This window comes from Alligator mississippiensis, chromosome 7, assembly GCF_030867095.1.
Source record: "Alligator mississippiensis isolate rAllMis1 chromosome 7, rAllMis1, whole genome shotgun sequence".
Lineage (NCBI taxonomy): Eukaryota > Metazoa > Chordata > Crocodylia > Alligatoridae > Alligator > Alligator mississippiensis.
In genome coordinates, this window is record NC_081830.1 from 17,576,319 (window position 1) to 17,603,138 (window position 26,820).

A 26,820-nucleotide genomic window follows, 5' to 3' on the forward strand; every position below is an offset into this window, starting at 1 on the left:
TGCCTAACAACATTGCGGCGACCTTGTTCTCTGGGAAGACATAGGAGTGCGAGACAAAGCCAGAGCCACGTTGTATTTGACGTCTGCATACATGCCATCAGGCATCCGTCTCCTGATATGAGTGTGCCACTTCCTAAGTGATGGGTGAGCGAGAGTGAACGGCTTTGGCAAAGACGAGTAGGCAAGAAAGAGCAAGCTTATTATAGAAAGTACTACACAATTTTCCCAGTGACATTTTTATGGTAAGTTGTGCTAACGTTTTCTTTTTTCACAGGGAGAGAATTGATTCCATTAATAAATGGACGTACATAAGATGCACGTGCATGCACAAACACACGAGTCTACCTGCGCAGTCTGCATTGACCTAAATCAACGCGTTCTCGACAGTGTCCTTCTGCCGGTCCCAGGGCTCCCCGAGTGGCGCGGGCTGAGATGACTCTAGCTACGTGAAGCGGGGTTTAGGATGTTGAAGGCTTTAGCACACCAGGTGACAAGTGAAAACCGACTATGAAAAACGTGGAGAGAGGACTCGCCCTTCCAAGGGGGGAAAAATGCTTTCGGGGTCCCCATTAAAACCTGTAATCGCTGGCAAGGCTTCCACCTACACAAGTGATTAAGATTCAATAAGAGTGCTGTTCATGTGTGCTGTTAAATTGGTGCCAGAGCATTAAAGCCTTATTATCTTAATTGAATGCTTTACCAATTTCCTATTGCCGCCGTCCCTGTTTCTGACACGAAGGTTAAAGCACAGCGCCTTCATTTCCAAGGCCCTGTGCGGAATAAGAAGTTGGGATTATTCGTTTTTACTCACACCCCTTCCCCCCGTCACTGCGCCGTCTCCGGCGCCGGAGGGAGCGTTGAGCTACGCGTGCAGGTTGTTATGCGATCTCTCCTGTTGCACTGAATAAATTCGGTGAAATTAGGGCATCCGTACCCAACTCATTCTGCCATAATAGTTGGCATTTTCAATGAGTTATCGGAACTTGCTTTAAATATCACAAACTTCAAACGAAATGGCACAGACTCTCTTAACCTGCTATGTGATTAATTACTTAGGCACAAGAGAGAGAGCATAGAAAAATGACTTGGGGAAAGTGGCCAAGCTCTTCAAATCTGACTTTCAAATGGGAGAGAATGACTCGATCCAGTAATGTTCTCCGCCAGCTGCTGTGCCTGTCCACGCTTGGGAGCAAGTAAGATTTTGTTCCCTTATTTCTCCATGCTCATTTGCTCTAATTCTACGGGGCCTTTTTCAGAGCTGCTCCTGGTTTTATAAGACTCGAAATAAAATGGAAAGGCAGCTGTCAAATTCACTCCATGTCCATCTGCCTATATGTGGATTGGACAGTTGAGAAATTATATATCTTATCCAAAATCAAACAGTGGGTTTGTTTTACTCACACACACACACACACACACACACACACACACACACACACACACACACACACACACACACACACTTATTTTTTTGGTACTGCTTCCAGGTGAAAACTGGCCCTTGGATAAGAAAAGGCAAAAATCTGCCTTTGGTTTTGCTGGCGCATTCTTCATGGGATCGCACTGACTTCAGCAAATGGGCCAAAATCAAAAATCTGCAATGGGAAGGGACCCATAGGTAACGGTGACCACATTTCGAGTCCCTTCAGAAATAGTTTTATGTTTGGTACTTGGCTTGAACCCGTGGGAGATTTGCCCTCTCGTCTCTCTTGGCCTAGGGTTGCTAATTCCAAGCAGAACAGTCGGTCGGGTGGCTACACATGTCTCGCTGAGATGCCACAATGCTTAGGCCCGTGATCAATGCTAGACTGGATCAAAATGTGGGCTGAAAAGGCAACTCAAAGGAATGAACTGATTTTTTAAGAGTGATTTGTAGAGGTTCCTCTAAGTGCAGCTGTAGAATGGGGGAAAGTCCTAGGCAATTAATTATGCTAGGCCTAAAGAGACTACAGCTGAGGATGCCATATATTACATGTTCTCAGTGAACGATGGTAACGGATTCTAAGCATTTGGAGCGCGAATTTGTATAGCTGTGCCTGTGCAGAAAGAAGACCACGGCAAGTTGAGAGAGACTATTATACGGTACATTAAAAAGGCTCTTAAAAAGTGCAGCAGTCCATATCCAAGAATCCCACCGTTCTGGTGTTTCTAAACAGAGCTTGTCAATTAAGCTTGGAATGCTCTCTCCAAACCTTCACGCGAGTGAGTTGCTGCGAAACAGAAACCCAACCACAGGGGCAGTCTGTAATTTGCAATCCCATTGTTTTGCAGGAGAACGGACGCGAAATTACTTTAGCATTAGCAGTTTATTGTAATGCCGAGGTATGTTTAACGTCAACGATGGTAGCACAGTCTGTGATATGAAGGGGGTTATTAGGTGGTTAACGTACACAAGAAAGGAAGACCGGGGGCAAAAAGCTACTCTGCTCCATACAGAATACCAAGGGAGACCACAAACTAGGGACAATGGTAAGTACTGGGTCTTTCTCTATTTTATTTATGTAGGATTGTGCTTGCAGTATAAAACCCTGAGATTACCATCTCCTTTTCGAGATTGTCTGCAAGCGAGACGAGCGTTTATCGGGCATTCAGTTCCCCTCTGTCTGTTCAAAGAAAAGATGTTAAAGGAAGCACTTAGGTGACCGGTCCTGTAAATGTGTTTGGAAGCCAGCACATCCCTTCCCCAAGGTTCAAGAACAACAGAGTCGAATGGCCTGAACTCTGCGGAGAGAAAGGAGCCTTTGTCCTTTCTTCTGGGACAAAGGCAGGCTACCCGGTGCATTGACTCTTGGTGCCCCACGCTGGATTTCTGCCAGCCAGGACCTGGTTCTTTTGTACCTCTCCACCCTGCCAACAGCTTGGGCGCTGGGAAGCAAGCAAGTCCTTTCTTTGTCCCGTGTCCTGTCATCCGCAGGCAGGGCTGTGCCTGCCCTAATGACTGTGGTGTAACCCCCAGCCTCTGGTGTGACCCACTGCTGGCCCATCGGATGCGTGTGGGAGCACTGTGGCTGCTGTGCCCCCTGCAAGCTTTGCACAGATGTTACAGCCTGGGACTCGGGTCTTGCTGTTGCTGTTGAAGGACCAGAGCCACCTCAGTGCTGCGGGCCAAAGAGTGCAGAGAAACCCCTTTCTGCTTCAGGGGAGTGGGCAAGGAGGCACGATTGCCAGGGGCATGGCCCTCTCCTTCCACGTTCCTTCCAGCCGCTAGGGATGGCGGTAGCTGGAGGAAAGAGGCTTTCCATCTTCCTGCCCTTCCCTTTACCGGAGCCCAGCTGCCTGCCTAGTGCTGGGATCACAAGCCCTCGGGAGGCCGTGTGGAAGCAGGGGCAAGCTCTTGCTTTCATCATCTTGCTGTCACGGGCGAGTCCCTTTGCACAAAACCGGAGTTGCAGCTTGCCCCGGTCTTGTCTGCTCTTCGAGCCTGCTCCGACAGGGCTGATGCTTGCCGTTCTTCCAAGCCATTGCAGACCTGCACGCTTTGCCGCTCCAGAGGGGAATGGTGTCTAGAGTGCCAGGGATGAAGAAGGACTCCGAAAAGGGCCCCGTTTCCTCTTGGGGTGTGCCCTTTCCCCGTGGTAAGAAGCGGCAAGGAGCCGTTGCTGTCTCGTGCCCAGAGCACAGAAGCTCCTGCGTTCTCCTCCTTGCTCTGCCGTTCTATGGCAAATCCCCCTGCGCTCCCAGCCTCTTGGTGTCCCCGTATGTAGCACAGAGTTAGGGGGAGCCTGTGATGTGCCAACGCTTAGCAAGTGCTTTGACATCCTCCGGTGAAGGGTATCCTATCACTGCAGAGAGCAGCTGTCATGGTGGCCTTATTGTTCTGTGCAGGCTTTTAGATTCTGCTGCAAAAGACAAAGACCCCAGCACCTGCCCCATTTCTTGGCCTAAATCGCTCAGGGATGGAAAGAGAATGGAACAACAAATCATCGGAGATCTGCAATGTCAGAAACTAAGGGGAGATCTAAAGAAACCTCCCCAGCAACATCGCTTTCTCCTGCACTTGTAAGCAGTCACCAAAGAGTGTGTGGGATACAGGCCTGTCTAGCAAGGCACAAGAGGAACATTAGTGTGTAAGTAATGACAGAGCCTGAGTGGTGCCTGACAGATCATTGCTTTCTGTGGAGAGGAGGGGAGCATGCCAAGTGCTCGGAGTAAATGCGGGCGGCTTGGAGGAAAAGGCACTGTTCTCCGGAGAATCTGAACTGACACGCATCAGGCATGAAGTCAGCTGTTGTGGGGGGCTGATGAGCCACGTGCTGTCCTGGGAGACATGTCCCATCGTGGCCCGTCTGTTTCCCAGAGCTGCCGGTCCCCGAGGGACTTGCTTTTGGGGTTTGAGTTCTCCAGGGCGCTCGGTCTTTGTCTGCCGATTGCGCAGGACTGAACAGCAACAGCAGCCACGGTGGGCAACAGGATGCCCATGGCAAAGAAAAGCCACGCTTTTGGCGTGCGCCTTTGCCTATCAGTTTCTCTGCATTTCTGTGGTGATCCCAGGGATTGATTCAAACGTGATCTGTATGCACGCTCCGTTTCCTTCAGCACCCTGGGAAGCCTGCGGTTGAACGTATCCACTGCAGAAGCGGTGCTGGAACGGGCCGTCTCAGAAAGCACTTGGTCTAGAGGAATATCGGCATCAGACCCTGATGCAGCAGTAGCTATGTTAACCTTACAGCTGTTTAACTCTTTTCTTTTTAAGCAAGAAAAAGTGGTTAGGGTGTCCCCATATCAGCCTCTTCCTCCTCGTGTCTGTAACACCAAGTCCCAATTGCCTTTGTAAGACCTTGTGTTATTCTGTAGGTGTCTTACGATCCAATCAGAAATCTCTTCAGAGCTAAATTGCACATTTTTGGCTGTCTTGGTTCCATGTGCATGGCTTCCAATTTATAATCGTAATAAAAATGCAGCCTCGTCTTCTGAGCACGCTTGCTAGGAGCAAGTAAATACCTCCTGGAGATGGCGAGCATCCGAGGGCCTCCCTCTAAGGGCCTTTGAAGACCCACTTTACAGGTCAGCTCTGGCGACGGGTCCGGCCGCAGGTTGGTTTCCCAGCAGGTAGCCGCTTCTTGAGCTCGGGGGTGTTCTCTGGACCGTGCACACACCTTCGCTGTGATGTTTGCTCATACTGCATCGTGCCGTTCCTTTGGTAGCAAGCGTGCAGGAGCCCACTGAATTGGCTCCTTGTTGCCCGGCCATCTGAGCCTGGAGGCAGAGCACTAAATTAGGGCAGCACGGCAGCTGAAAGCAAGGCCCTCCTCTGTGCTACAGGAGGGACAAAGTAGACGAGGAAGGCGTGTGCCTGTTTTTGGGTGAGGGGCAGTGAGATGGGTCAGGAAGTGTGCTCTTCATACCGATTTTCTGGGCCACGTGAAGGAAAGGCCCTTTCCCCAGTGAGGAGGACAGGGCAGGCAGCAGGACATTGAGCATCTCTGCTTCCATCGCTGTGCCAAGTGTTTCTGAGAGAGCGTCTGCCTGCGGAGGTAGGTGAGGCTGGACCTGAACGCTACTCCAGCTGGGTCCGCATTGGCGTGCTCATTCGCGCTACCGCCGCTTGCATTTGCTCCGATAACTGGACGGCTGCTTTTGCAGACCGTGTCCCCTGCAGCCGCCTCCCAGTCAAACGCAGCGTTTCCTGACAAAGGAACACCTTGCTGTAGCAATCGAATACAAAATGAAATGGCGCAGAACAGGCAGCCAGTAGATGGGTGGGCATTTCTTTTTTTTTCTTCTCGAAAGCTTTGTCTTTGGACAGCCTTCACGATGCCGAGCCATTGAGATGCTGTTTTGTGTTCAGCGGTACGGCAGCCAGCACCTTGTGTTGCAAGGATGAAAGTGAAAGCTGATGTCCGCATGTCGGGAGCTGCCTTGAGTGGGGGACTGTTATCAAGTGCTCCAGACAGACATTACAACTAGCAGTCGGTCTGCTGGGCAGGTGGGCCAGCCCTGCCCAAGAGCCCAGGTCTCCGTTCTCAGACACTCAAGCAGGGGGACAGCTTTGAAGGGGCACCCAGCAGCCAACATGCAGACGAATTGTCTCACTAGGAGGGTAGTAAAACACCTGGAACAGGTTATCCAGAGAGTAAATTGGAAATATTCAGAGAGACGCACGGTGTGAATAGCTGTCAGTCATGAGAATTGCGCTGGATTTTATTTAAACGGTCCTTATTTTCAACCAGCTACCATTTTGATGCCCAACGGTAGGTTGTACAGCAGGCAGGCACTTACCCACAAGCTAAACTGAAAGGTGTTGATCTTCCCCTCTGCTCCATGTTCTCACTGGCTTCATCTACGTTAGAATGCATTTAGCCATTGAAAACAACAGGCCCAATTTGAAGCGCGTGCAGCAAGACAGTGGCCAGGGCACGTGTGGAGCACAGACGGAGCAAAAGAAGAACGGCGAGTCGTCCTTGAAAAATAAATCCTTTGCTCAGCGTCTCTCCCATGCATTATGTCCTCATTTTCCCCTGATGATTAGTTTTTGGCAGGATGAGAGAGCTCTCCTTTGATTTGCATGCACAAAGTAGGTTATTCTTAAACAGGTTGTGCCACTTCTGCAACACACAGTTTTATCTCCGTTGTCAGGTCTCGGGCTCGCACTTCAGAGCATGCTAAAATGGACAGGTCGTTGTAGTCGCTGCTGCTTTGCGGCATTGATAATGGGGCTAAGCTAACCGAACTGTTGGGTTCTGTTCGCAGGTCTGAAGCGCAGTTACACGTGTAACATCTGCAACGTCACGCTGAACTCAATAGAACAGTACCACGCTCACCTGAAGGGCTCCAAACATCAGACCAAGTGAGTACCTTTCCTGTTGGGCTGTATGTAACAGCAGCGCTTTGTCAGCCCATCATGCCCATGACCTGAGAACGCTCATAGATTCGGAGATGCTTAGGGGCTGGAAGGGACCTTGTCGATCATTGGGTGCATGCCAGCGTGTTGTTTGCCCTGCTGGCCACAGCATCGCGCGGCTGGCTCCTGTTCACGCGCTGGTCGATCGCTACCCTAGGTCCCTTTTGCCCCTGGTGCAAGTCAAATTGTCACCACCGAGTCTGTAGGTATGTTGGGGATTGTTTGCCCTCAGATGGAGCACCTTACACTTCTGAGTGTTGAACTTCATCTGGTGCCCGTCCGCTCAGCTCTCCAGCCTGTCCAGGTCCACCTATACATGCAACCTATCTTCTGGCGTGGCCACGCTGCCCCATAACTTGATGTCGTCCGCAAACTCGGCCAGCGAGCTTTTCCCTCCCCCATCCAAATCACTGATAAAGATGTTGAAAAGCACCGGTCCGAGCACGGACCCCTGAGGGCCACCACTGGCTCACCCGCTTTTCAAACATCAGCACCGGTGGGTACAGACAGGCAGAGAAATGCTTAGATGAAGTCAGGTCCACATGACTGTCCTGTGCATCTGGAGTGCAATGGTTGTTTTTTGCTCACCTGCCAGCCTGAGAAGGCAACTTTTAAAGCAAACTTTTTCTAAAGCAGACTTTCAAAGTCACTCTGCGGTCTGGTTTCAGGAAACAGGACTTCTTGGGACATCTCCAGTCCTCAGAGTTTCAACTCTGTCACAAATGCTGTCAGGAGGGGGTTTTTTGGTACCATGTTTGGTGCTTCCGCTGGTCATCTCAGCCCAAACAGGTGCAGGAAAGAGGTGGAGAAACTCGAACCGCAGGCACTGCAGCTGGCTTGGATTTTGTCTGCAATGCTCTTGACTTTGTTCTTAACCCTTGTTAAGATTTCATTGGTGCAGTTTGGTGCTCTGATGGGAAGCCAACTGTCTAATGCTTTGTAGTGCCGCCAGGTGTAAATGGGCTTTCCAGGACCTGGTTTCCAGGAAACCTCCTGCCCTTTGCTGCGGGCCCCTGCAGCTCAGTTAATGAGCTTCCTGTTCTGGCCCAGAGATGCGGGGTGGTCCTGCAACCCTCCCTGGGTGTGAGACACTGTAATTGCGGGGAATGTTCCCATGATAAAGCTTATACGGAGCTCAGGCTCTAATTTAACCGTGTAACAACCGGGCCTTATCTCCTAATTGCACCCCTTTGGAAGGCCACCCCCCAACCCCCAGTCCTCCTGTTATCTGATGGCTTCTCTCATGTTTATCTGTGTTAATTAGCATGCGAGCTCTTTGGGGAAGGTCATTATGTTTCTTGGCTCTGTTCTCTGAAGTGCTGCGTGAATTTACAGCGTGGTCTGAGTGCTCGATCGTCATTGCATCTTGCATGACTCATAATTTACCCGATTTTTGCCACACACCCAGTCATCTGCACTCTTATTTATTGGGAACACTGGATGCAGATCAGTCCCTTTAGTAAAGCAGTGTCCACCGAGGAGGCGAACACCCCTCTCCTCTCCAAAAAGGCCAGGGATAAATGAGTAAGGCAAAGAAAAGATTTGAAATCCAGGCAAATCCTTAATAGGCACAGGGCAGGGGATGCAGATGTGTTGCACAGAAGGTGTGAGACTGCTTGAGAAAAATACAGAGCCTGGCAAAGAGGAAAGCGTCTCTTTGCCAGACAGCAGGGGCAGCGAGAGAAGCTATTCTGAGTTTCTCTCTAAGGCTAAGGGAGATACCCACACAGGGTAACAGGAGCGGCATGCGGGCCTTCATGCATATCCAGGCTGAACTTTTGCAGCCCCAAACCAGAAAGCTAGGATGAGAAGTGTGCTGGGGTGGCTGTCTCACCAAGGCACATTGCCCTTTTGAGATCCCTGAGAAAAATAGTCTTTCCTAATCCACGTCTGTGTGGGCATTGTGAGAGCGCAGCGTGGGGATGCCACCTGTCCACACTCCAATGGCTCCAAGTTAGACGAAAAGCAAGCAGGCAGTAGTGACCTGTGAAGGAGGAAAACCAACCACCTCCAATCTTTGTATGGAGTTCAAGGGCAGTGGGCATGGAGCTCTTTGCGGGCTCCAAATGTTCAGAGGGATGTTGAGAGCGTAATGTATGAGGTCTTTCTGAGTGAAAATGTTTATGCTGTGGTTTAAGCAATCGCCCAGCTTTCCCAGACCTGAGGAGGATCTGCTCTGTCAATTAGTATGAACTATTAAAATGAAATGATAAAGGGATGTGGGACCAAAGACTAGATTAACAAACTAATCTCTCTTAATACACTTGCATTTGAGCTTTGGGAACGGTTCCAGGCTGAAGTACTCGGCAGAGCTCAGACGTGAAGGGTATAAAAAGTGTCATCAGTTACAGAGACAAATGCAAAAATCTAGTGCTCTTGGTTCAGAGATGATACCTTTTATTAGACCAACTAAGAATTTGCCAAAAAAAAAAGTCTTTTTCAGCAAGCTTTCGCCCTTCATCTGGCTATGGGGAAATGAAAGATGGTTAAAAAGTCCCCCTAGGTGAGAAATAAACTTAAACTTAATTTTTGCACAGAGAGAGTTGAAGATGGAAGTCTGTCCCTCTGGGTCCATGCAAGTGTCTCTGTGAGTTGCTCTTTCTTGTGCAGATCAGGCAGGATTACTTCCCTGCTGGTGTCAGTTGGCATGCAGGGAGATTTCAGAAACCGTTCTTGTTGTTTGGCAATGAAGCTTAAAATCCATCCGCTACAGAGATACTTTGGGGGGCTGAAGGGGAGTCCAAACTTTTTTGGCGGGGGGATAAATCAGGATGATGCAGAATCAGTGGGAAGCAGCAGGGCTGTGCAAAACAGCACCGTTGTGATTCAACTTCTGTTTTGGCGATTCGACAGAACGGCGTTTCGTTTTGCATTTCCGTTCGTTTTGAAAGCACCGTTCTGTTTCGTTTCGTCGAAACTGTTTTGCTGTTTCGGTGCTGTTTCGATGGTTTTGCCCATAAGTTATTATGGGGAAACATAAAATGCAGCAGGCAGGCAGATCGGGGGCCCAGGAGGGCTGTGGGGGCTGTGCCGGAGTCCTCCCGGGACTACGGGCCCCCAATCTGCCTGCCGGATGACAGGCTGACGCTGAGTGCAACCCGCACCCAGTGCCTGGAAGATGGGTGTGGGCACCGGCCCCAGGCGGCAGCACCTGGCTCTTGTCAGCTGGCAGGCAGATCGGGGGCACACACCCCCGGGCGGACTCTGGCACAGCCCCTGCAGCCCTCCCAGCTGCAGGCCCCCGATCTGCCTGCTGGCTGACGGGAGCTGGGGCAGATCAGCTTGTGCAGAGACCCTCCCTCATCCTGGGATCAGGGGGGCAGGTCCCCGCACGAGCTGATCTGCCCTGGCCCCGCTGGCCCCAGGCGGCAACACCCAGTTCCTGTCAGCCAGGAGGCAGGACTCCTCTGGTGTGTACTTGCTTGATTTGTGAATGGAAACTTGGTATAACGTGATGCTGCACATCGTGTCTTCCACCATTCTTTGCTGGAGAAAGTCAGCACCCTCGGGATAAGCTCCGTAGGTATGAATACATTTATGTTGCCAGGAGCCTGGACCTGGCAGGCAGGTTGTTGGAAGGTGAGGCTGGGCAGCCACAGCATTGCTGGCCCATGCACCTCTCCTAGCCCTGTGGCTAAGATAAAAGTCCCCGCTGGGCAGTAACTGGGTGCAGCGCTTCCCCAAACCCCTCCTCCTCGTGGACAGCATGTGTGGCCTTGTGGCAAAGGTGCCCTGGGGTTCAGGTGATCTGGGCTCAGTTGCAGACTCAGTCACAGGCTCCTTTTCTCTGACCTGGAGTGAGTCGGTCAGTGTGTTATCAGTGGAAGTGCAGGGTAGGACCCCTCTGCCCACCAGCATCTTGGTTCTGTGTGGCACTTGGTTACTGACTTGGCGAGACAACGGTCTTTCTGACTGGCTGCCTTCACTTGTAGGAACCCAGGAGGACAGCGATGCTGGGATCGATCCCTTTCCTTGGCTACAGAGTGCTCTGGTGTCCCCTTCCCCCATGGTTATATTATGGAAAAGGCAAAAGCACGTCCCATTCCTACTGGAACAGCTGCCTGGATGTAAATTGAAGAGCTGAAGAGTATTGCATTACTTTTTGATGGCCTTAGAAGAGCTGCTTGCTGCACAGTGGCAATTATACATTCCCTCATAGTCTCTATTTTGCATCTTCATTTAGCTCTTCAATCCTAAATTGCATTTTTTCAATCATCTGCAATTAGCAAGATGTCATCTTCAGATCTAGGATGATTAGTTCTTGCAGAGAAACGATCCCCCCCTCTATCTCGGTGTTTGGTTTTCCGAATTCTTCCTCCCAGCTTGCCCTGACCAGCATTTCAAAGCAGATCTCGGGCACTCGCCCTGTTTCTTAGACTGCGCAATGCGAGTGTAGACTAGGGTGTTTCCCGTGCAGAGTTTCCTTGGCTTGGGTTGAACGCCTTGCTCCAGAGTCACCCACGGTTCAGCTGCAAATTCAGTAGCCGTTCAGCCTTCCCGTTCCTTTGAGTGCCTGCCGTTAGGGACTCGTGACTAGCTCATGGCTCCATCTGAACAGCAGAGAGGCAAATAGCATTGGATTGTCCTCATGTCAATGCGCCCAAGGTCTCTGGTGCCGTGGGAGCGTGGATTGTGGAGCGGGAAGCCTGCAATGCTTTGATCCGGGCACAGAGCAAGGCAGCTGGAGTGAGCCGCCAGCCAGCAGCCCTCCGCTGTGGGACCGTCCTCTCTCACAAATTAATATGCTTATCCATTCTTCTAAATATAGTCCCTTATCACTTATTCATCATGATTTAAATCGGGTAATGCCTCATGAGATCTTCATGGGCGTTTAATAAAAAGAAACCAAGTAATAAATTCATAGGGAAGCGTGGTACAAATGTAATAATAGAATGCCAATTAGAAGCGTTCATCTGACCACTTTCTATGGGGAAATTGCTTTGCTTGTTCTCTTTCCTCTCCTCATTGTTCATTCGCATAATCATTTTTTTTTTTTCGGCGAGGCCAAGTAACTTGGTCTATTAACATGGAGAATTTGGTCAGCTGTCAGGGAGTGCAGATGTGTTAGAGAGAAAATAAGATGTGCCGCTCTGATTTATACAAAGAAACAACTCTTCTGTTCTAATTTGTCTGGTGACCGCAGATTTTCTCTTTCTCAAAGATGCTGTTTGTGAGGTTGCATCCGTCTTTCTGGCATGCTGGCGTTGTAAGTCATACAGGGGGTCAGGTCAATACAGAGCCGGCTCCAGGTTGAGAAACCCAACACGTGGCTTGACAGAGCTTTGCCTAATGGAAAACTCCTTCTATAAAGCAGACCGGCTCTCGTGCATAAGCGCAGTCTGGTGTCCAGACACAACACTTGTGCGAGAGTTGCTCTTGCTTGTCTCCTAGACAAGAAGTGTTTTGTTTCCGGTGCTTGACGCCCTGATTCTCACGAGAGCCCACCTCCCATTCAAGCAGCTCAACGCCCACCTGAATCAAACACGGCAGCCCACAGCTCCCGTGGGGTGAGGGCAGGTGTCAGCACCCAACCGGCAGGAAAATCTTATTGCAGGCCCCAAATAGAAGCTGAGATCTGCTGCAATCCTGCTGTCATGCTTCCGCCACAAGAGTCGCTTGTGCCACCTTGCCAATTGATGCTCACTGCTTTCAACAAGCAGTCACTGCCTCTGGGTCAACACCGCTACAGGCTTGGCAGCGGAAAACTTTGTGCAAAGTTTGATTTCTGCAGCAGTTGTGTTGCACACTGCCCTGGTCCTTTAACCAAATTGGTTAAAACTAAAGGCAGCTTTTTTTTTTTTTTTTTTTTTTTTTTTTTTTTTTTTTTAACTGAAGCTGTTTCATGTGGGTGTCTGTGGTCTGGTCTAGCCATGGCAGGTACCAGTGGGCGTGTGTAGATGAAACGGGGGTTTACGTCACTCTAAATTGAAGGGGTGGGTTTTTAAAAGCACTGCTTCAGTTCAGGGCAAAGTAAACCCCCACATCGTGTACACCGTGTCTTACCTGCCTTTCCCGCAGCGGGGAGGGGAGGGAGAGCCGCTGGCGGGCGAAGCTGTCCTTGGACTGCGGGGGGGGGGGGGGCGGTGCCACTGGGCTCGGGTGGTCCTGAGGGAAGGACCGGGTCCCCGCGCAACTCATGCAGGCAGGCTCCAAGGAGGGAAAAAAAAAATCAGGCTTTCCACTAATTTTTTTCTTCAGTGAAGCCTGCCTTCCTGGGCTGCTGCCAGGCTGCCTGCGAGGGCTGCTTGCACAGCCCCAGAGCCGCACAAAGCCCGGTGCTTCGCTTCGCAGCTGTAGGGCAGCCAACTAAAGCTCCTCAGGGGTGTTTGAGTTTGCTGTGCCCCAAAGTCATTTAAGGCGCATTACGCTGCTGCATAGGCTATGGTGGCTGGAATTAATGCGCAATATGCTGCCGGCACACGCAAACACCAACACCATAAAAGCGGTGCAAAAGCATTTAACCAGCTTTAAAATGTCATGCACACATGCCCCCCGTTTTGTCTACACACGCCCAGTGAGACTATACTGCTTCCCATGTGTGAGTCCGCATGCAGCATGTCGGGGCAGCGTCCCTGGAGGATATATGCTGTCTTCATCACGCAATGCATCAACCTCCTGCCTCGTCACCCCAGTTTTCTTCTCTCAGTGGCCATCTCTTCCTCGTGCCGCACAAACCATTGGATACTAGCCTGCAGCTCTCACCAAGGCAACCCAAAAATAACACCTTTGTGAAGTTGGCACCCTTCAGAAGGGTGCGGAAAGGAAAGACGTGCCCCGGGGGGGGGCAGGTCAGGTGTGCACGGAGTGCCCCACTGCAGGTTTGGCTCCTGAAAATCAGCTTTAACAGCCAGGAAGCTGGATGATAACAGGCATCAGCTGATACTTTTCTCTATTGCAGTTCTTGTTGGGTACCCTCTGCAAGGTAACCTCCAGCTCAGTCGTCCCGAAACGATGCTTTAAATAACCCACTGGATAGCAGCCCTTGAACTGCTGCTTCGCAGGTGGCATTTGGTTGGCCTCCCATGATTTCTCAGCATCTGAGCTGATGGGACTGGAGCTCAGTTAACAAATCAGGGACTAAAAGCTCAGCTAGCCCACGGTTCACCTTTCTTTTTATAGCATTTACCAGTGGAAGCTCAGCCATATATTTATAGAAGTTTCCAAGTCGGAGCCGAAGGTGCGGTGCTGGCTGTTTGGACCAACCCAAGAGCAAGACGAGGGCCAAGTGCCCTGACTGGTGCTGCAGCAGTGAGGGAGGCAGAGGGAGGCCGCTAGCAGTTTGCGGGGCTCCCTTCCCCTGGCCCGAGCATGTGCAAAGCAGAATTATGTCGGAGCGGGGTTCCATTTATTCCCCCACCTCCACCCGCCTCGCAGCACACAACGCCAAAGGAAACCCTTGCTCCTTTTCCAATCCTGTAACACGCTCAGCCTGCAGGGATGAGGCAGACAAAGCAGGTGTGTCCGAAACAAGGCAAACGTCCAAAGCACAGTGGTGTCCCTTTGCTGCGCTGTCCAGGCAGCCATCCTGAGTGGTTCAACGGGAGCTCTGCCTTCATGCAGAGGAAGCTACCAGGAGCTGCTTTGCTTTTCAGTTCACCTTGAGCATAAAGCCCTGGCCCGTAGCTGCTGTCAGCATGCTGTTATCTGCAACATGTTTCTTTTTAATTGAATCTTCCTAGACTGCACCAAAAGACAAAGTCCTGGAGAACAGTGCAGGGCCTTATCTATGGACGGTGGGGTGAAAGCGGGCAAGAGCAAGGCTGACGCGTGGCTTCTTCACTTACCTAAGTGCTCACCTGACCCCTGTCCCTGTTTTGCCTTCCCCTTGTCCCTGGTCCTCTAAAAGCCAGGCTGCTTATGGCACCGGTACCAGAGGACCGGATGCCTTACGTACCTTTCCGTGGCTTTCAGTGTACTCTTTGGCGCATCAGAGCCACACAGACCCGTCGATCATCTCTGCGTAGCTCAGTGCCCAGCTGTAGGTTTCCTTCTCCTCCCCCACTGCAGATGGTGGAGTCCAGCCACAATCCCCTTTCCTGCCGTGCCTATTTAGGCTGCAAGTCTTCTGGGGCAGAGACTGTCATTTCTGCCTCGGGTAATACCTGCCACGATGTGACCTGGGTCTCAGCTCAAGCCTCGCAGTGCAGCGGCAGTATTGCTGCCTCTGATGCTATCGTTGAGCTGGATTTCAGGAAGGAAAGAGAGATAGAGGACTTGTAGGGCTCCCGGTCCACCATTGCCATGTGCTTTCTTGGGGTCTGTGCTGCAGTTCCCATCTCGCTATCCCTCCCAGGTAGGTCGTGCCAGACTCCCGAGTCACTTTTTACAATGGAGCCGGGTTTTCAGGTGCTGGCTGCATCTGTGTGAGAGCACATGCCCAAATCAAGAGCACGGGATTGGGCCCAACTGAATGATCAGAGATGGGAACTGGTTATTTAGCCTGGAGAAAAATGGCCCTGAAGGTCACAAATAAATTCAGCTCCTCTCTCATTGCTAGGCATCTAATCGCGGTGCATCCTCCCGCTAATGATTTATGGCTTGCTGGGGAACACGTTTGGTGGCTGTGGGCTTTTTGTTGGGTTTTTTCTTTTAGGAGTGAGAACACAGATGTCTAATTGGAGCAGGGTAGTTATTAACATAAGCTGCTTTGCCATTCAGAAATCTGAGCTAATCAAAATATTGTAAATACCGTGCCTGGAGAAATGTCACTCTGCACCATGATTGCATTTCCATATTTTTTTCAATCCATTTAAGAAAGTGTAAACAAATATTTACAGCCTGTTGGGGCAGAAACGTGTTCCTAATTGTAGGCTCTAGCATAGGGGACGCGCACTGGCAAGAAGCGAAGAAAATGACACGTGGACCTGTGTGCCGTGTGTCACTTGGACTCCCCAGGAGTCGGTCCCTGCGAACACACCAGCAGAGGATGCCCTTGGAGGATGCTCCAGGGGGATTGGAGGATGCTCGGAGACGCCAAATTATCTTTGATTCAGGGAACCAATTCGTTGCTCTTGGTCCTTTTCCTGCATTTCTCCCCTTGGCGTGACAGTAGTGCCTAGGCACCTAATGCGAGCATCTTTACCGTGTCCAGTTCATGTCACAGAGCTGTCCAAAAGCAACAGCGAGCGTCCAGACATGCTGGAGGCTGCCCAGACAAGGGGTGCAGAGACCACCCCTGTCCCAAATGCTCTCCCTGGTCCTGTTTGATGTCAGAGTCCAAGAGTTAAGGTAAGACGAGCAGTGTCTGGGCAGCTGCTGTGCGCGCTGAGCTCCTGTTTCTGGAGGACCGTGCATGTGTTTGCTTCTGTTTCCCACTCCCGCTCGTACCCGTATCTCAGGGTGATTTCCCAGAGCAACACACAGGACCCCGTGAGCCCTGTGCAGGGTTTTCTGCAACATGCTTGGGATCTGCTGGGACAATTGCTCATGATCTTTCTCACCTGTCCATCCGTCGTCACCTCGGCTGCCTATGGCGTGGCAGGAAGACCTGCATCGAATCGCGGTCTGGAAAGTCCCGTAGGGTCCTCTGCTCCAACCGCCTGCAGGCCTGTGCCCTTGAAACGTGGTCAGAGCCGGATTTCGTAGTCCGCCATGCTCCCGGCCCTGGGCTCCTGCTCCCTGAGGCTTGCCTCGCCTGTGGTTGGCCCCACACGGCACCCACCCCAGAGGGATCCCAGCATCGCCTGGCAGGAGGCAGGATCTGCGCTGTGCTAGTGTGCCGCCTGCCTTCCTCCCCCTCCTCAAACACAGCCACGGAGCTGCAGGGGATTTTTTTTCCCCCAATGCTTTTTTTTTTGCAAGCAAGCACTAAATTGGATGGTGTCGTTTGCTCTTTATGGGCTCCCATTTTCGAGCAGCAGCATTTGATTGTGCCTAACAAGTAGCTTCCGTTGCAAGGAAATCTATAGGACAAACTGAATTTCTCCTTTAGAAATGATCACGCTTTCCAAGATAACGTTTCCATTACCGTTCAGAAAGTGTCCTGAAACACCTGGGCTATCTACCGGATCTGCCTCCGATTCAAAATGGTAGTTCTTATCTTGATGGCGGCAGCATTTAGTAATAGTCACGAAATTTTCCATGTGCGTCCTGTGTCGCGCAGGCTGCTGACTAAAATATGAGCAAGTCTTTTAGAGACCCGATGACTGTAGCAGAGGAGTAATTATACAAGGTAGAGGGGACTAAAAGGCACTTTAATTTGTCATTATTTCAGGGTGTCTGGAGAGAAACTGAATAATTGCACTGCCTATAAAAAGGAGGGTGTAATATTTTTTCTCATTATGAGATGAAATTGTCTCCTTTCTCTTTTAATAGAAGTGAAAATAAAGAAAGATCTCTCTGAGATCCGGTGTTGCTTTGATCATCATATGAAAGCCACCGAGCGTCTGGTACGCGCTATGTTGATTTTCTTGGTGTCGGCTTTCCCGAGAAATAACTCTCATTTGAAAAATAAACATTAGCCCGTCATGCAAATGAGACGGCATGTCTTTGTCTGCATGGAAAGTTTCTGAAAAATAGTGGTGTTTGGCTTCTTCAAGGCTCAACTTTTGCAACCCTGACCAGTCCCTTGCCAATAGGTGTCTGCTGAGGCTCTCGTGAACCAAGATGTCTTGCTGGATCATGGTTTTAAATAAGTAATGAGAAAATGCTTGTAGTATGGGGGGTAAGCAGGAGGAGCTATGCCTCCTGATTGTAAGAACTCAGACTTGGTAGGGCTCACAGAAACCTGGTGGGACCCTACCTACGACTGGGCAGTGGGCATTGAGGGATGCACCCTATATAGAAGAGACAGGACAGAGAGGAAAGGTGGTGGGGTTGCGCTCTATGTCAAAGAGCACCTCGTATCATCAAGGATTAGCTTTCGGTTAGAGGAGAGTCGGGCAGAGACACTATGGGTCAAACTACAAGGGGGGCATGGTGAAAGGGACCTTACGGGGAGTGTCTACTACAGACCACCCAACCAGGGGGAAGAGCCAGACCAGGACTTCTCCAGTCAGCTTATGGAGGCGGTTAGGTCAAGGGATGTCATTGTCATGGGTGACCTAAACTACCCAGACATTTGCTGGGAGGAGCAGACAGCCAGGTCTGACCGCTCACGTAGGCTCCTGGCTGTATTACAAGACCTTCACCTTATCCAGGAGGTGCACAGCCCCACTAGGGGTAACGCCTTGCTGGACCTGGTCCTGGCCACGGGGGATGACCTGGTGAGGGGACTGCAGGTCCTTGACCACCTGGACAATAGCGATCATCACCTGCTGAATTTCACTATCCAACACAGGGCGTCCAGGGCTCACACCAAGGCTAAAGCCCTTGACTTCAGAAGGGCCAACTTCAATGAGCTTAGGAGACTAGTGGGGGAGGCGCTGAGGGCCCAGAAGGTAGAGGAGATGGGAGCTCATGAGGGATGGTCGTACCTTAAGGAGGCGATCCTCCAGGCCCAAAGGATAACAGTCCCTGAGAGAAGCAAGGGGGGTAAGAGTGCTCAGAAACCCCCTTGGCTCAGCAAGGGCATTCAGCAATGCCTGAGGACTAAAAGGGACGCGTACAACCAGTGGAAGAGAGGAGCTATCACCAAGGAGGAGTACTCCTCCTCAGCCCGGGAGTGTAGGAGGGCTATTAGGAAGGCCAAGGCAGAGATGGAGCTCAGGATAGCGTCCAGGATTAAGGACAACAAAAAGTCCTTTTTCAAGTATGTTGGGAACAAGAAGAGGGCACCAGGCAATGTAGGGCCCCTGCAAGACACAAACAGTAATCTTGTGGCTACGCCAGACAAGAAAGCTGATATTTTTAACAGTTTCTTTGTCTCTGTTTTCCAGAACAGGGACCAGGATATCCCACCTACCAGAGGTAGGGACAATCTTGGGGATAGCTCTGTGAGGCCTTCAGTCAGTGCAGATGTAGTTAGGGATCTTCTGGAAGGGCTAGACATTTTTAAATCTGCAGGTCCAGATGCCCTGCACCCAAGGGTGTTGAGGGAGCTGGCAGGGGTCATCGCAGAGCCCTTGGACAGGCTGTATGAGCATTCGTGGTCATCTGGCCAGGTGCCGGGGGATTGGAAACTGGCTAATGTGGTCCCCGTTTTCAAGAAAGGGAGGAAGGAGGACCCAAGTAACTATGGGCCCATAAGCCTCACCTCAGTGCTCGGGAAGATCTTGGAGAGAATCGTCAAGGAGCACATCTGCTGGGGGCCTGCAGGGGAGATCATGCTCAGAGGCAACCAGCATCAAAGGCAGGTCCTGCCAGACCAACCTGATTGCCTTTTATGACCAAGTGGCTAAATCCTTGGATGATGGTGTGGGGGGAAAACTTCGTCCCCGGGTTCGTTGGGCGGAGGCTCAGATGAACAGGCCAATTAAAGTTTAAAGACTTACTCTTTGTTTGCAATAATTGCAAATACCATCTGGACGCGGTCCATGTTGGGAATGCAGCTGAAAAGGAGGTGCACTTGGTCTGAAGCTAAAATTTGGGTGAGAGCTCTGATCAGACGTTGGGGCCCCAGGATAAAAGTCTTTGCGAGGTTGGGCTTATGGGCGAGGATCAGTACGCCGTTTTTGTTCTAAATTTTGGATTTTCAAAGCCATTAGGTTAGTCTTAAGTTCTTTTCTTTTTTCCTTTTCCGTCTGCTGTTGCTCCCATAAATCGATACATGCCTGAACAATTACAGTCATTTGTTTTCCTTTCCAGCCTAGAACCAACTGCTGTAATTTTTCTTGTAACTTCGGCTGTAAATTCTTTACATAGGTGGTAACTATCAACCCTCGCATGTTGTCTGCAGCAGGACCAATGCCGGTATGTCTTTGAATTGCTGCACAAAGTCGATTTTGAAAATCGGCTGGATGCTCGTCAGGATTTTGTTTGCAAATTTCTACTTTTGTCCAATCTACGTGAGTCTGAGCTACTCTGGTAATGGCGTTTAGCAAAGTAGCTCTAGCATTTTGCAAATTTTGCAGTCCTTGATTTTCTTTATAATTGTAATCATTTTGTGGCCAAGGGGTGCCATCCGGAATAGTCCTAGTTTCTGCAATTAGGAGTCGTTTTTGTTCTGGATTTAACAGACTGTTTAAGAGCCAGTTTGCATCAGAGACAGTGGGATTGTAAATACTAAAGACCTGCTGCAACTTATCTCTAAAATCAGAAGGGCTTTCTCTGAGTTTTGGAAAGGTATTACAAAAGGTAGTGAGATCACTAGCAGTCCAAGGGACATGAACTACAGTCCGTTGGCCACCTGATATTTGAGGTGGATATTATCGCAATGGGCAGAGAACAGTTGACTTAAAATACTGAGGGTCTCCGAAGGTGGTCACAATTAATCTTCCTCCCTCTTGGGCATATAAGGTTATTACAGTCTGCCCATTTGAACTTCTTTGGATATTCTTCACCTCGTATAAGGGTCTTAATTCAGACTTTAAATTTTTCTTAACTTCTCGCATACTAGGTAGGTCATCATCATGAGAGTCTAACTTAACTGAAGCTGGAGGAGAAAGCAGGCTTGCTGGTGGCTTTGTAGTTGAACGGCTAGCTGCAGCAGCAGGAGGAGCAGGGTTGACTATTTGGGCAGGAGGAGGAGGAACAGGACTAGGTACCCAGGAATCTAGCAGGTCTTCTGTATCTTCTTGGGTGCAGGTAAAGTTGGGCGCCGGAATACTAGGGTAAAGGTTTTTATATGTTGGAGGGCAATTTGGAGCTGGTGGAACGCTAGGGTTTTTCTCTTTTATAGGAGGCTGAGCCAATTTTTCCTCCTTTAATGTAGCCAACTGCCTTTTTAATTTATCATTAGAGTCTCTGAGACTAGTCTCAATAGATTTTTGTTTTCTTTTCGAAGCTTCATTATCCCATAGATACCAATATTTCATTTGCTTTGGCTTGGGTATCTCTAAGAATCCCCTCAGGTAATTTAATTTATTGGGATCAAAGGTTCCTTTATCAGGAAACTGTAACCCAGGGTTTTCATAGGTATAACCATTCCAAGCATGTGCCAATTTAATTAAGCGCTTTTGCTTCTTTGGACCCAATTTAGTTCCGTATTCCTTACACATATACCCCAAAGGTGTTTTTGGGTCTGGGCAAGAGGATCCTTGACCCATTGCCAGGATAATATAACAAAACTAGGAGAGATTTACCAGAGACACGAGAGGAAGGGGAAATGGTTTCGTCAAAGCGATGCCCGGTGCCAGAGACACAAAAGGAATTCAGATTGGAACACGAGCCCTTGCTTTCAAGATTGGCTCGCAAGCGGCCAACTTGGGGCAGCTGCCCATGAACCAGACACAAGGGAAGGACATAAGACAATCTCTCAAATATAAATCAGAGTTATCAGGACAGGCTGTTAGAGGCCAGTAGGCAAAGGATAAACAGAGAAAAGTCTAGGCGTCCCCAGACAAAATCAGAACAGTCTACCTGTCAGGGATCCCAAGTCAGTCAGTTTCAAGTAAAGTATCTTTCAGTCAGTCAAATAAAATAAACTAAGTCTTATACTTATAAAAGTAATGTAGGGAGCGCTTGCTGCCGAGAAGACGTTACTCATCCAGGCTAGGGAACACTGAGACCCGTTAAGTGAGATTTTTTTAATTAGGATCTTTTACCTCTGAGTTTTGGTGCCACGGGAGTCGGTTGTGTCCCCAGACTGTTCAAGCTGCCAACTCGGTGTTCCGCCACAATCCCACTGCTGACACCAGAAAACTGTGGGGGGAAAAATTCATCCCCAGGTTCGCTGGGCGGAGGCTCAGACCAACAGGCCAATCAAAGTTTAAAGACTTAGTTTAATAAAGAATGTGTTCCTGGTCAGCATCATACACAAATTCAGAATTTTGCCATGAGATCTGACCCTGAACATTAGGCAGTGTAGGGTATATAGAACATGTGACGTCATAAGCATAGCAACAGTATAAACCAATCAACGTTAACCACGACGCAGACAAGTCTGCACATGTCTTCAACTTGTTACTGGAGAAAGAAAAAAAAAAAAAAACTAGTTTAAACCAGTCTGTAACAGCAAGGTCATGACCTGGCTACATGACTTGCTTACAAACAAAACGGCAGACTGGAACCATTTTGGTTTTCCCCTTCAATGGTGTCACTGTGGACATAGTCTTTCTAGACTTTAAGAAGGCCTTTGACACTGTCTCTCACCCCATCCTCATCAATAAATTAAGCGACTGCGGCATTGATGCCTGCACAGTTGGATGGGTAAAAATTGGCTGATGGGGCGCACCCAGGGAGTGGTGGTGAACGGGTTGTACACAACCTGGTGAGATGTGAGCAGTGGGGTTCCCCAGGGCTTGGTCCTTGGGCCCGCACCGTTTAACATCTTCATCAGTGACTTGGACAAGGGGGTGGAAAGCACGCTGTCCAAGTTTGCTGATGACACCAAGATGTGGGGCGAGGTGGACACACTCGAAGGGAGAGAGAGGCTGCAACTAGATTTAGGCAGACTACAAAAGTGGGCAGATGAGAATAGGATGGGGTTCAACGTAGACAAATGCAGGGTGCTGCACCTTGGGAGAAGGAATCCACAGCACACATACAGGCTGGGGAGTTCCCCTCTTGAAAGCACAGAGGCGGAAAGGGATCTCGGAGTCATTATTGACTCCAAGATGAACATGAGCTGCCAATGCCAGACCGCAGCCAGCAAGGCCAGCCGTACCTTGTCATGCATCCAAAGGTGCATCTCAAGCTGGTCCAGAGAGGTGATGCTCCCCCTCTATGCCACTTTGGTCAGGCCGCAGTTGGAGTACTGCGTCCAGTTCTGGGCACGGCCCTTCAAAAGGGACGTGGCCAGCCTGGAGAGGGTTCAGAGGAGGGCCACTCGCTTGGTGAGACGGCAGCAGGACAGGCCCTATGAGGAGAGACTGAAGGACCTGAACCTGTTCAGCCTCAGCAAGAGGAGGCTGAGCGGGGGACCTGGTGGCTGCCTACAAACTCATCGGGGGAGATTGTCAGCAAATAGGCAGAGCCCTTTTCTCCCCAGCACCATCTGGGGTGATGAGGAACAATGGTCATAAGCTGATGGAGAATAGGTTTAGATTAGAGATCAGGAGGCAATATTTTACAGTTAGGGTGGCCAGAATCTGGAACCAACTTCCCAGGGAGGTGGTCCTTGCCCCTGCCTTGGGCAAATTCAAGAGGAGGTTGGATGATCACCTGTCTGGGGTCTTGTGAACCCAGCATTCATTCCTGCCTGTGGTAGGGGGTCGGGCTAGATGATCTGTGCAGGTCCTTCCTGACCCTAACTACTATGAAACTATGAGGAGGAGGAGGTGGGGTGTCCCGCAGCTTGGACCGGAACACCCCTTTACATGGTGCCTATAAACACCCCTTTTATGGTGCTTATGGTGCATCCACACCTTGAATACCGTGCCTAGTTGTGGCCCTTGCACCTCCAAAAAAAAATCTAGATGAAGCAGAGAAGGTCCTGAGAAGGGCAGCATGGGTGTCTTGATTCATGGTATGGAGGAGCTTTCATAGGAAGAGAAACTAAAGAGGCCGGGCCTGTTCAGTGTAGAAAAGAGACGCCTGAGCGAAGGGTTTGCAAAATACTAAATGGCAAAGTGACAGTAAATAGGATTTATTATGTACTCTCTCTCCCAACACAAGAACCTGGGGTCGTAAAATGAAACTAGCAGGTAGTACGTTTGAAATGAATACAAGGACGTTTTTTCTCACCCTGCCTGTCAATCAAGTGCGGGATGGGTTGCCGCCAGATGTGGTGGCATCTGACAGTTTGGCTAGATTCAGAGTGGGGACAGACACGTTCTTGGAGGAAAGGGGCCTCTGTGGCTATTGAGCACAGAAGTGAGGGATGCAGCGTCTCTGACTTTGACCGTCCTCCACCTTAAATGCTGGAGGATGCAAGTGGAACGGGGGGAACCTTGGTCATACCCAGTCCCCTCTCCCTTCCAGCACCCCCCTCTCTGCCCACGAGCCACGGGAGACTGGGCAAGATGGGACCGATAGTCTGGCCTACTAAATGGCAGTTCCTTAATTTCTGTGCTTCGCTTCCCTGTCTGTAGAGTGAGGATGCTGGTCATCTCCCTACCGTTTGGGAGTGTCGGCAGGATGAAGCTGCTGGGGTGGCATTGGGCTATTGGAGTGGTGGCTTCAGAGCTGTTAAGACCAGAAAGGACCGCTCGGCTCATCTGGTCTGGGGTCAGCCTTCATCTGGCCATAGATTCTCCCGAATTAACTTCTGCTACAAGCCTCAGAGTGGTGATTAGAGAAGCCGGATTGTAATGGTGTCAAGCCTTGCACCTTCTTTCTAATCCGAATTTGTCCAGCTTCAGCTTCCAGCCTCTGGGTGTTGCGACGAATTTGTCTGCTAGGCACAAGGTACTTGTGGGACGCTGGGTATTGGAGTAAGCAGTGAGGTAACAGCAGCTGCAAACCAAGTAACACCCAGCTAGAGATAGCAAGCCAGAAACTTACTGCTCCTTCTTTTCTGTATTGCAGCCTGAAGAATCAGTAATAGTTCATTGATCACACGGCGGGAAAATTTCTTCTGCAAAGAAGAACAGACTAACCAACAGAGAGAATGCTTTCTTGGACAATGAGCATTGCCTTGGTGGAGTCATTAATTAACGCACCTACTCTTCGCTTTGGACAAATGAATGGATTTCCTTTTTTTAAATTCCGTGGTGAGTTAAAATGTCTGGATGGATTTTTTTACCCGTTCGAGATAATATAATCCACACGCCGTCTAAAGTATGACAAATATCCTGTAAGAAACAGCATTTAAGCATCATTCATCCTCAAAGACAGTGGAAACAATATTTTACTTTTTTCCTATTTATTCTTAGGTTTCTTTCGAGAGTATAAAGCGGTTCTATTAAATTATCCATGATTGTGATGTAAGCAGTCTTCAACCAGAAATAAACTTGATTTCCTCACCTTCTCCAGCATGATTTGTGTGAGCACATAACGAGCAAACAATGAATCGCGGTGAATGCATAATGGATGATTTTTTTCCCCCTTTCCTCTTTGTCTTCAGAAAAACAAATGGTTCACTGAACAGTGAAAACTGAAATGAGAGACTAGAGTCCCTTGTCCTGCCATTCAAGTGCAATTCCTAGAGGCTAGATGGAAGCCAGGCACCTGGGAACAGTAACCTGAAAAGACATTAGTCTGTCTGCTGTGGAGCAGATAGCCCTCTGGAAGGTAACAGAGGCCCGGAAAGAGCAGGCCCACTGCAGTTAAGGGAACCCACGTTTCCTGTACTAGTAGCACGAACTGTGAGTATCCCACCGAGCACGCCAGGTATTTCTACAGAGGGTCCCTGACAGTCCAGACAAGGCAGAAACAGAGTGCCAGTAGGCACAGGTTGGCACTGCTCCCAAGGCAGCCGTCTCGTGTGTCCTCAGGGTGCAGGGAGGGCATGCTGTGCTTCACTGCAGCGGTCCCTAGTGTGTCCCAGGGCAGTTGAGCTGTCCCTGGGGTGGGATCCTCACTGTGTGCAGGCTGCTTGCTGGGCCCTGTGCTTGCCAGCTGGACAAAGCGGTCAGGTTTGGGAGGAGGTTTCCTGATAACAAAAATCCTGACTTCCCCAAGCCAAGCCCCTGGCTAGGGACAGACATTTTAAAAGCCGGAGCTGGAATTGATTCCATCTGTGCAGGTTAGTTTAACTTGGCTAGGCTGAACCGGTTTGTCGCCGGACAGACGTTCTCTCTGGGCTGAGGAAATGCAGGCATATGCCTGCAGTGGCTCAGGCTAGAAGTGGTGGGGGCACTAGAGCAGCCCTCCCTTCCCATGTACAACACTGAACAGAGATGGGGCATGGCCAGGCCAAGACAGGACCTCTGATTAGAGAGGTCTGCCTGGACCATCCCAGGCTTTTCCCTGCTGGCTGCTCAAGGGCTGGAAGTGTTGCCAGCCCCAGGTTAGCATTTTCTGAGGCAAAGGGGGTGTGTGCAGTGCATGCATCTGTTGATAATACGGAGCTTTTCAATTTCCTTCCCTGCTTCTTTATTCTGTCTGCTGCAAACTGACAGGGGAGCAAGCCAGCAGGGGGCTGGTAACAGTGTTTATCACCTCATTAGCCAAGCAATAGCCTCTCTCCATTAGCTCAGACTCTTAAACAGCTTACCAGCTGACCTGTTGATTAGCTCCAAAAGCCCTAAATGGTCACTGTTCTGTCTGCCTGTCCCAGTGAAACTGGGGACATGCACACATCTGCATTAGCAAGCATACCACATGCCTAAGGTCCATGGGGCTGGGGTCTGTGCTGTGGGAGATGGGAGGAAGGGAGGGGGGATTCCTGCTTGAGCAGTGAGGGTGGGGTAGGGCAGTGGGAAGCCAGGCAGACCCTGCTGTGTCTGCAATCTCTGTTGGACCTGCAGCCAGGGAGCAGAGGGGAGGGGCCAGCCCTGCTGTGGAGCAGAGAGCCCTGCCCCACCCCGAGAGCATGCTGGGATGCTGGGGGGAGTCTGGTTCATCTTAAACCAGCAAGGGGTCTGGGACACACTTTGCATAAACCGGTTTGAGCCAAATGAGTTGAGTCTGATACTACATTCAGCCAGGTTGATCTCAAACCGGTTTCAGCCGTTTTCAAACTGGTTCATGTGCGCTGAACATCTGTTCTGCTACAGGTTTAAACTGGTCTCTGATCACTTAAACGGCTTTATGTGTAACGTCTGTTCCCAGCCTCGCAGGCACAGGCTTCCTTTAGAGCAGCCCTCCATAGGGAAGGTGTCAGCTTCTCCCTGGCTCAGGGGTCAGGGATGCCTCAGGAGCAAGAGGAGCTGGCGGCGCACGCTTTGGCAGCGTGTGTCGGGTTTCTGTTGCAGAGCAGGCCAAAGGAGCCAGAGTTAATTGGACGTCTCCTTTCTGGGAAGGGGAATGAAGGTTACCGTCGGCCAGAAGGGGGCTGGAAAGAACTCAGAAGAGAGGAAGGGAAGGTACAAGTAAGACGTGGTCTCAGGATGCGCTTTGCACACAGCAAACGTCCCAGCGGTATGATGGGGGATGTAGACAAAGCCCTGTCTTTGTAA

General features: G+C 50.2%; 1 protein-coding gene across 7 annotated transcripts in view; it reads left to right on the forward strand.

Annotated features, from left to right (window-relative positions):
* ZMAT4 (zinc finger matrin-type 4) overlaps positions 1–24,728 on the forward strand; it is a 108,932-nt gene extending 84,204 nt beyond the window's left edge. For 6 of the 7 annotated variants that reach the window (XM_019495550.2, XM_019495549.2, XM_059730640.1 and 3 more), the window contains 2 exons: positions 6,691–6,787; positions 24,287–24,728. In XM_019495550.2, the coding sequence (XP_019351095.1) occupies positions 6,691–6,787; positions 24,287–24,302 (113 nt within the window). In that variant the 3' untranslated portion in view covers positions 24,303–24,728. The remainder of the gene's footprint in view (positions 1–6,690; positions 6,788–24,286) is intronic. The other variant, XM_059730639.1, reaches the window with a different exon arrangement.
* Positions 24,729–26,820: the final 2,092 nt, after the last annotated feature.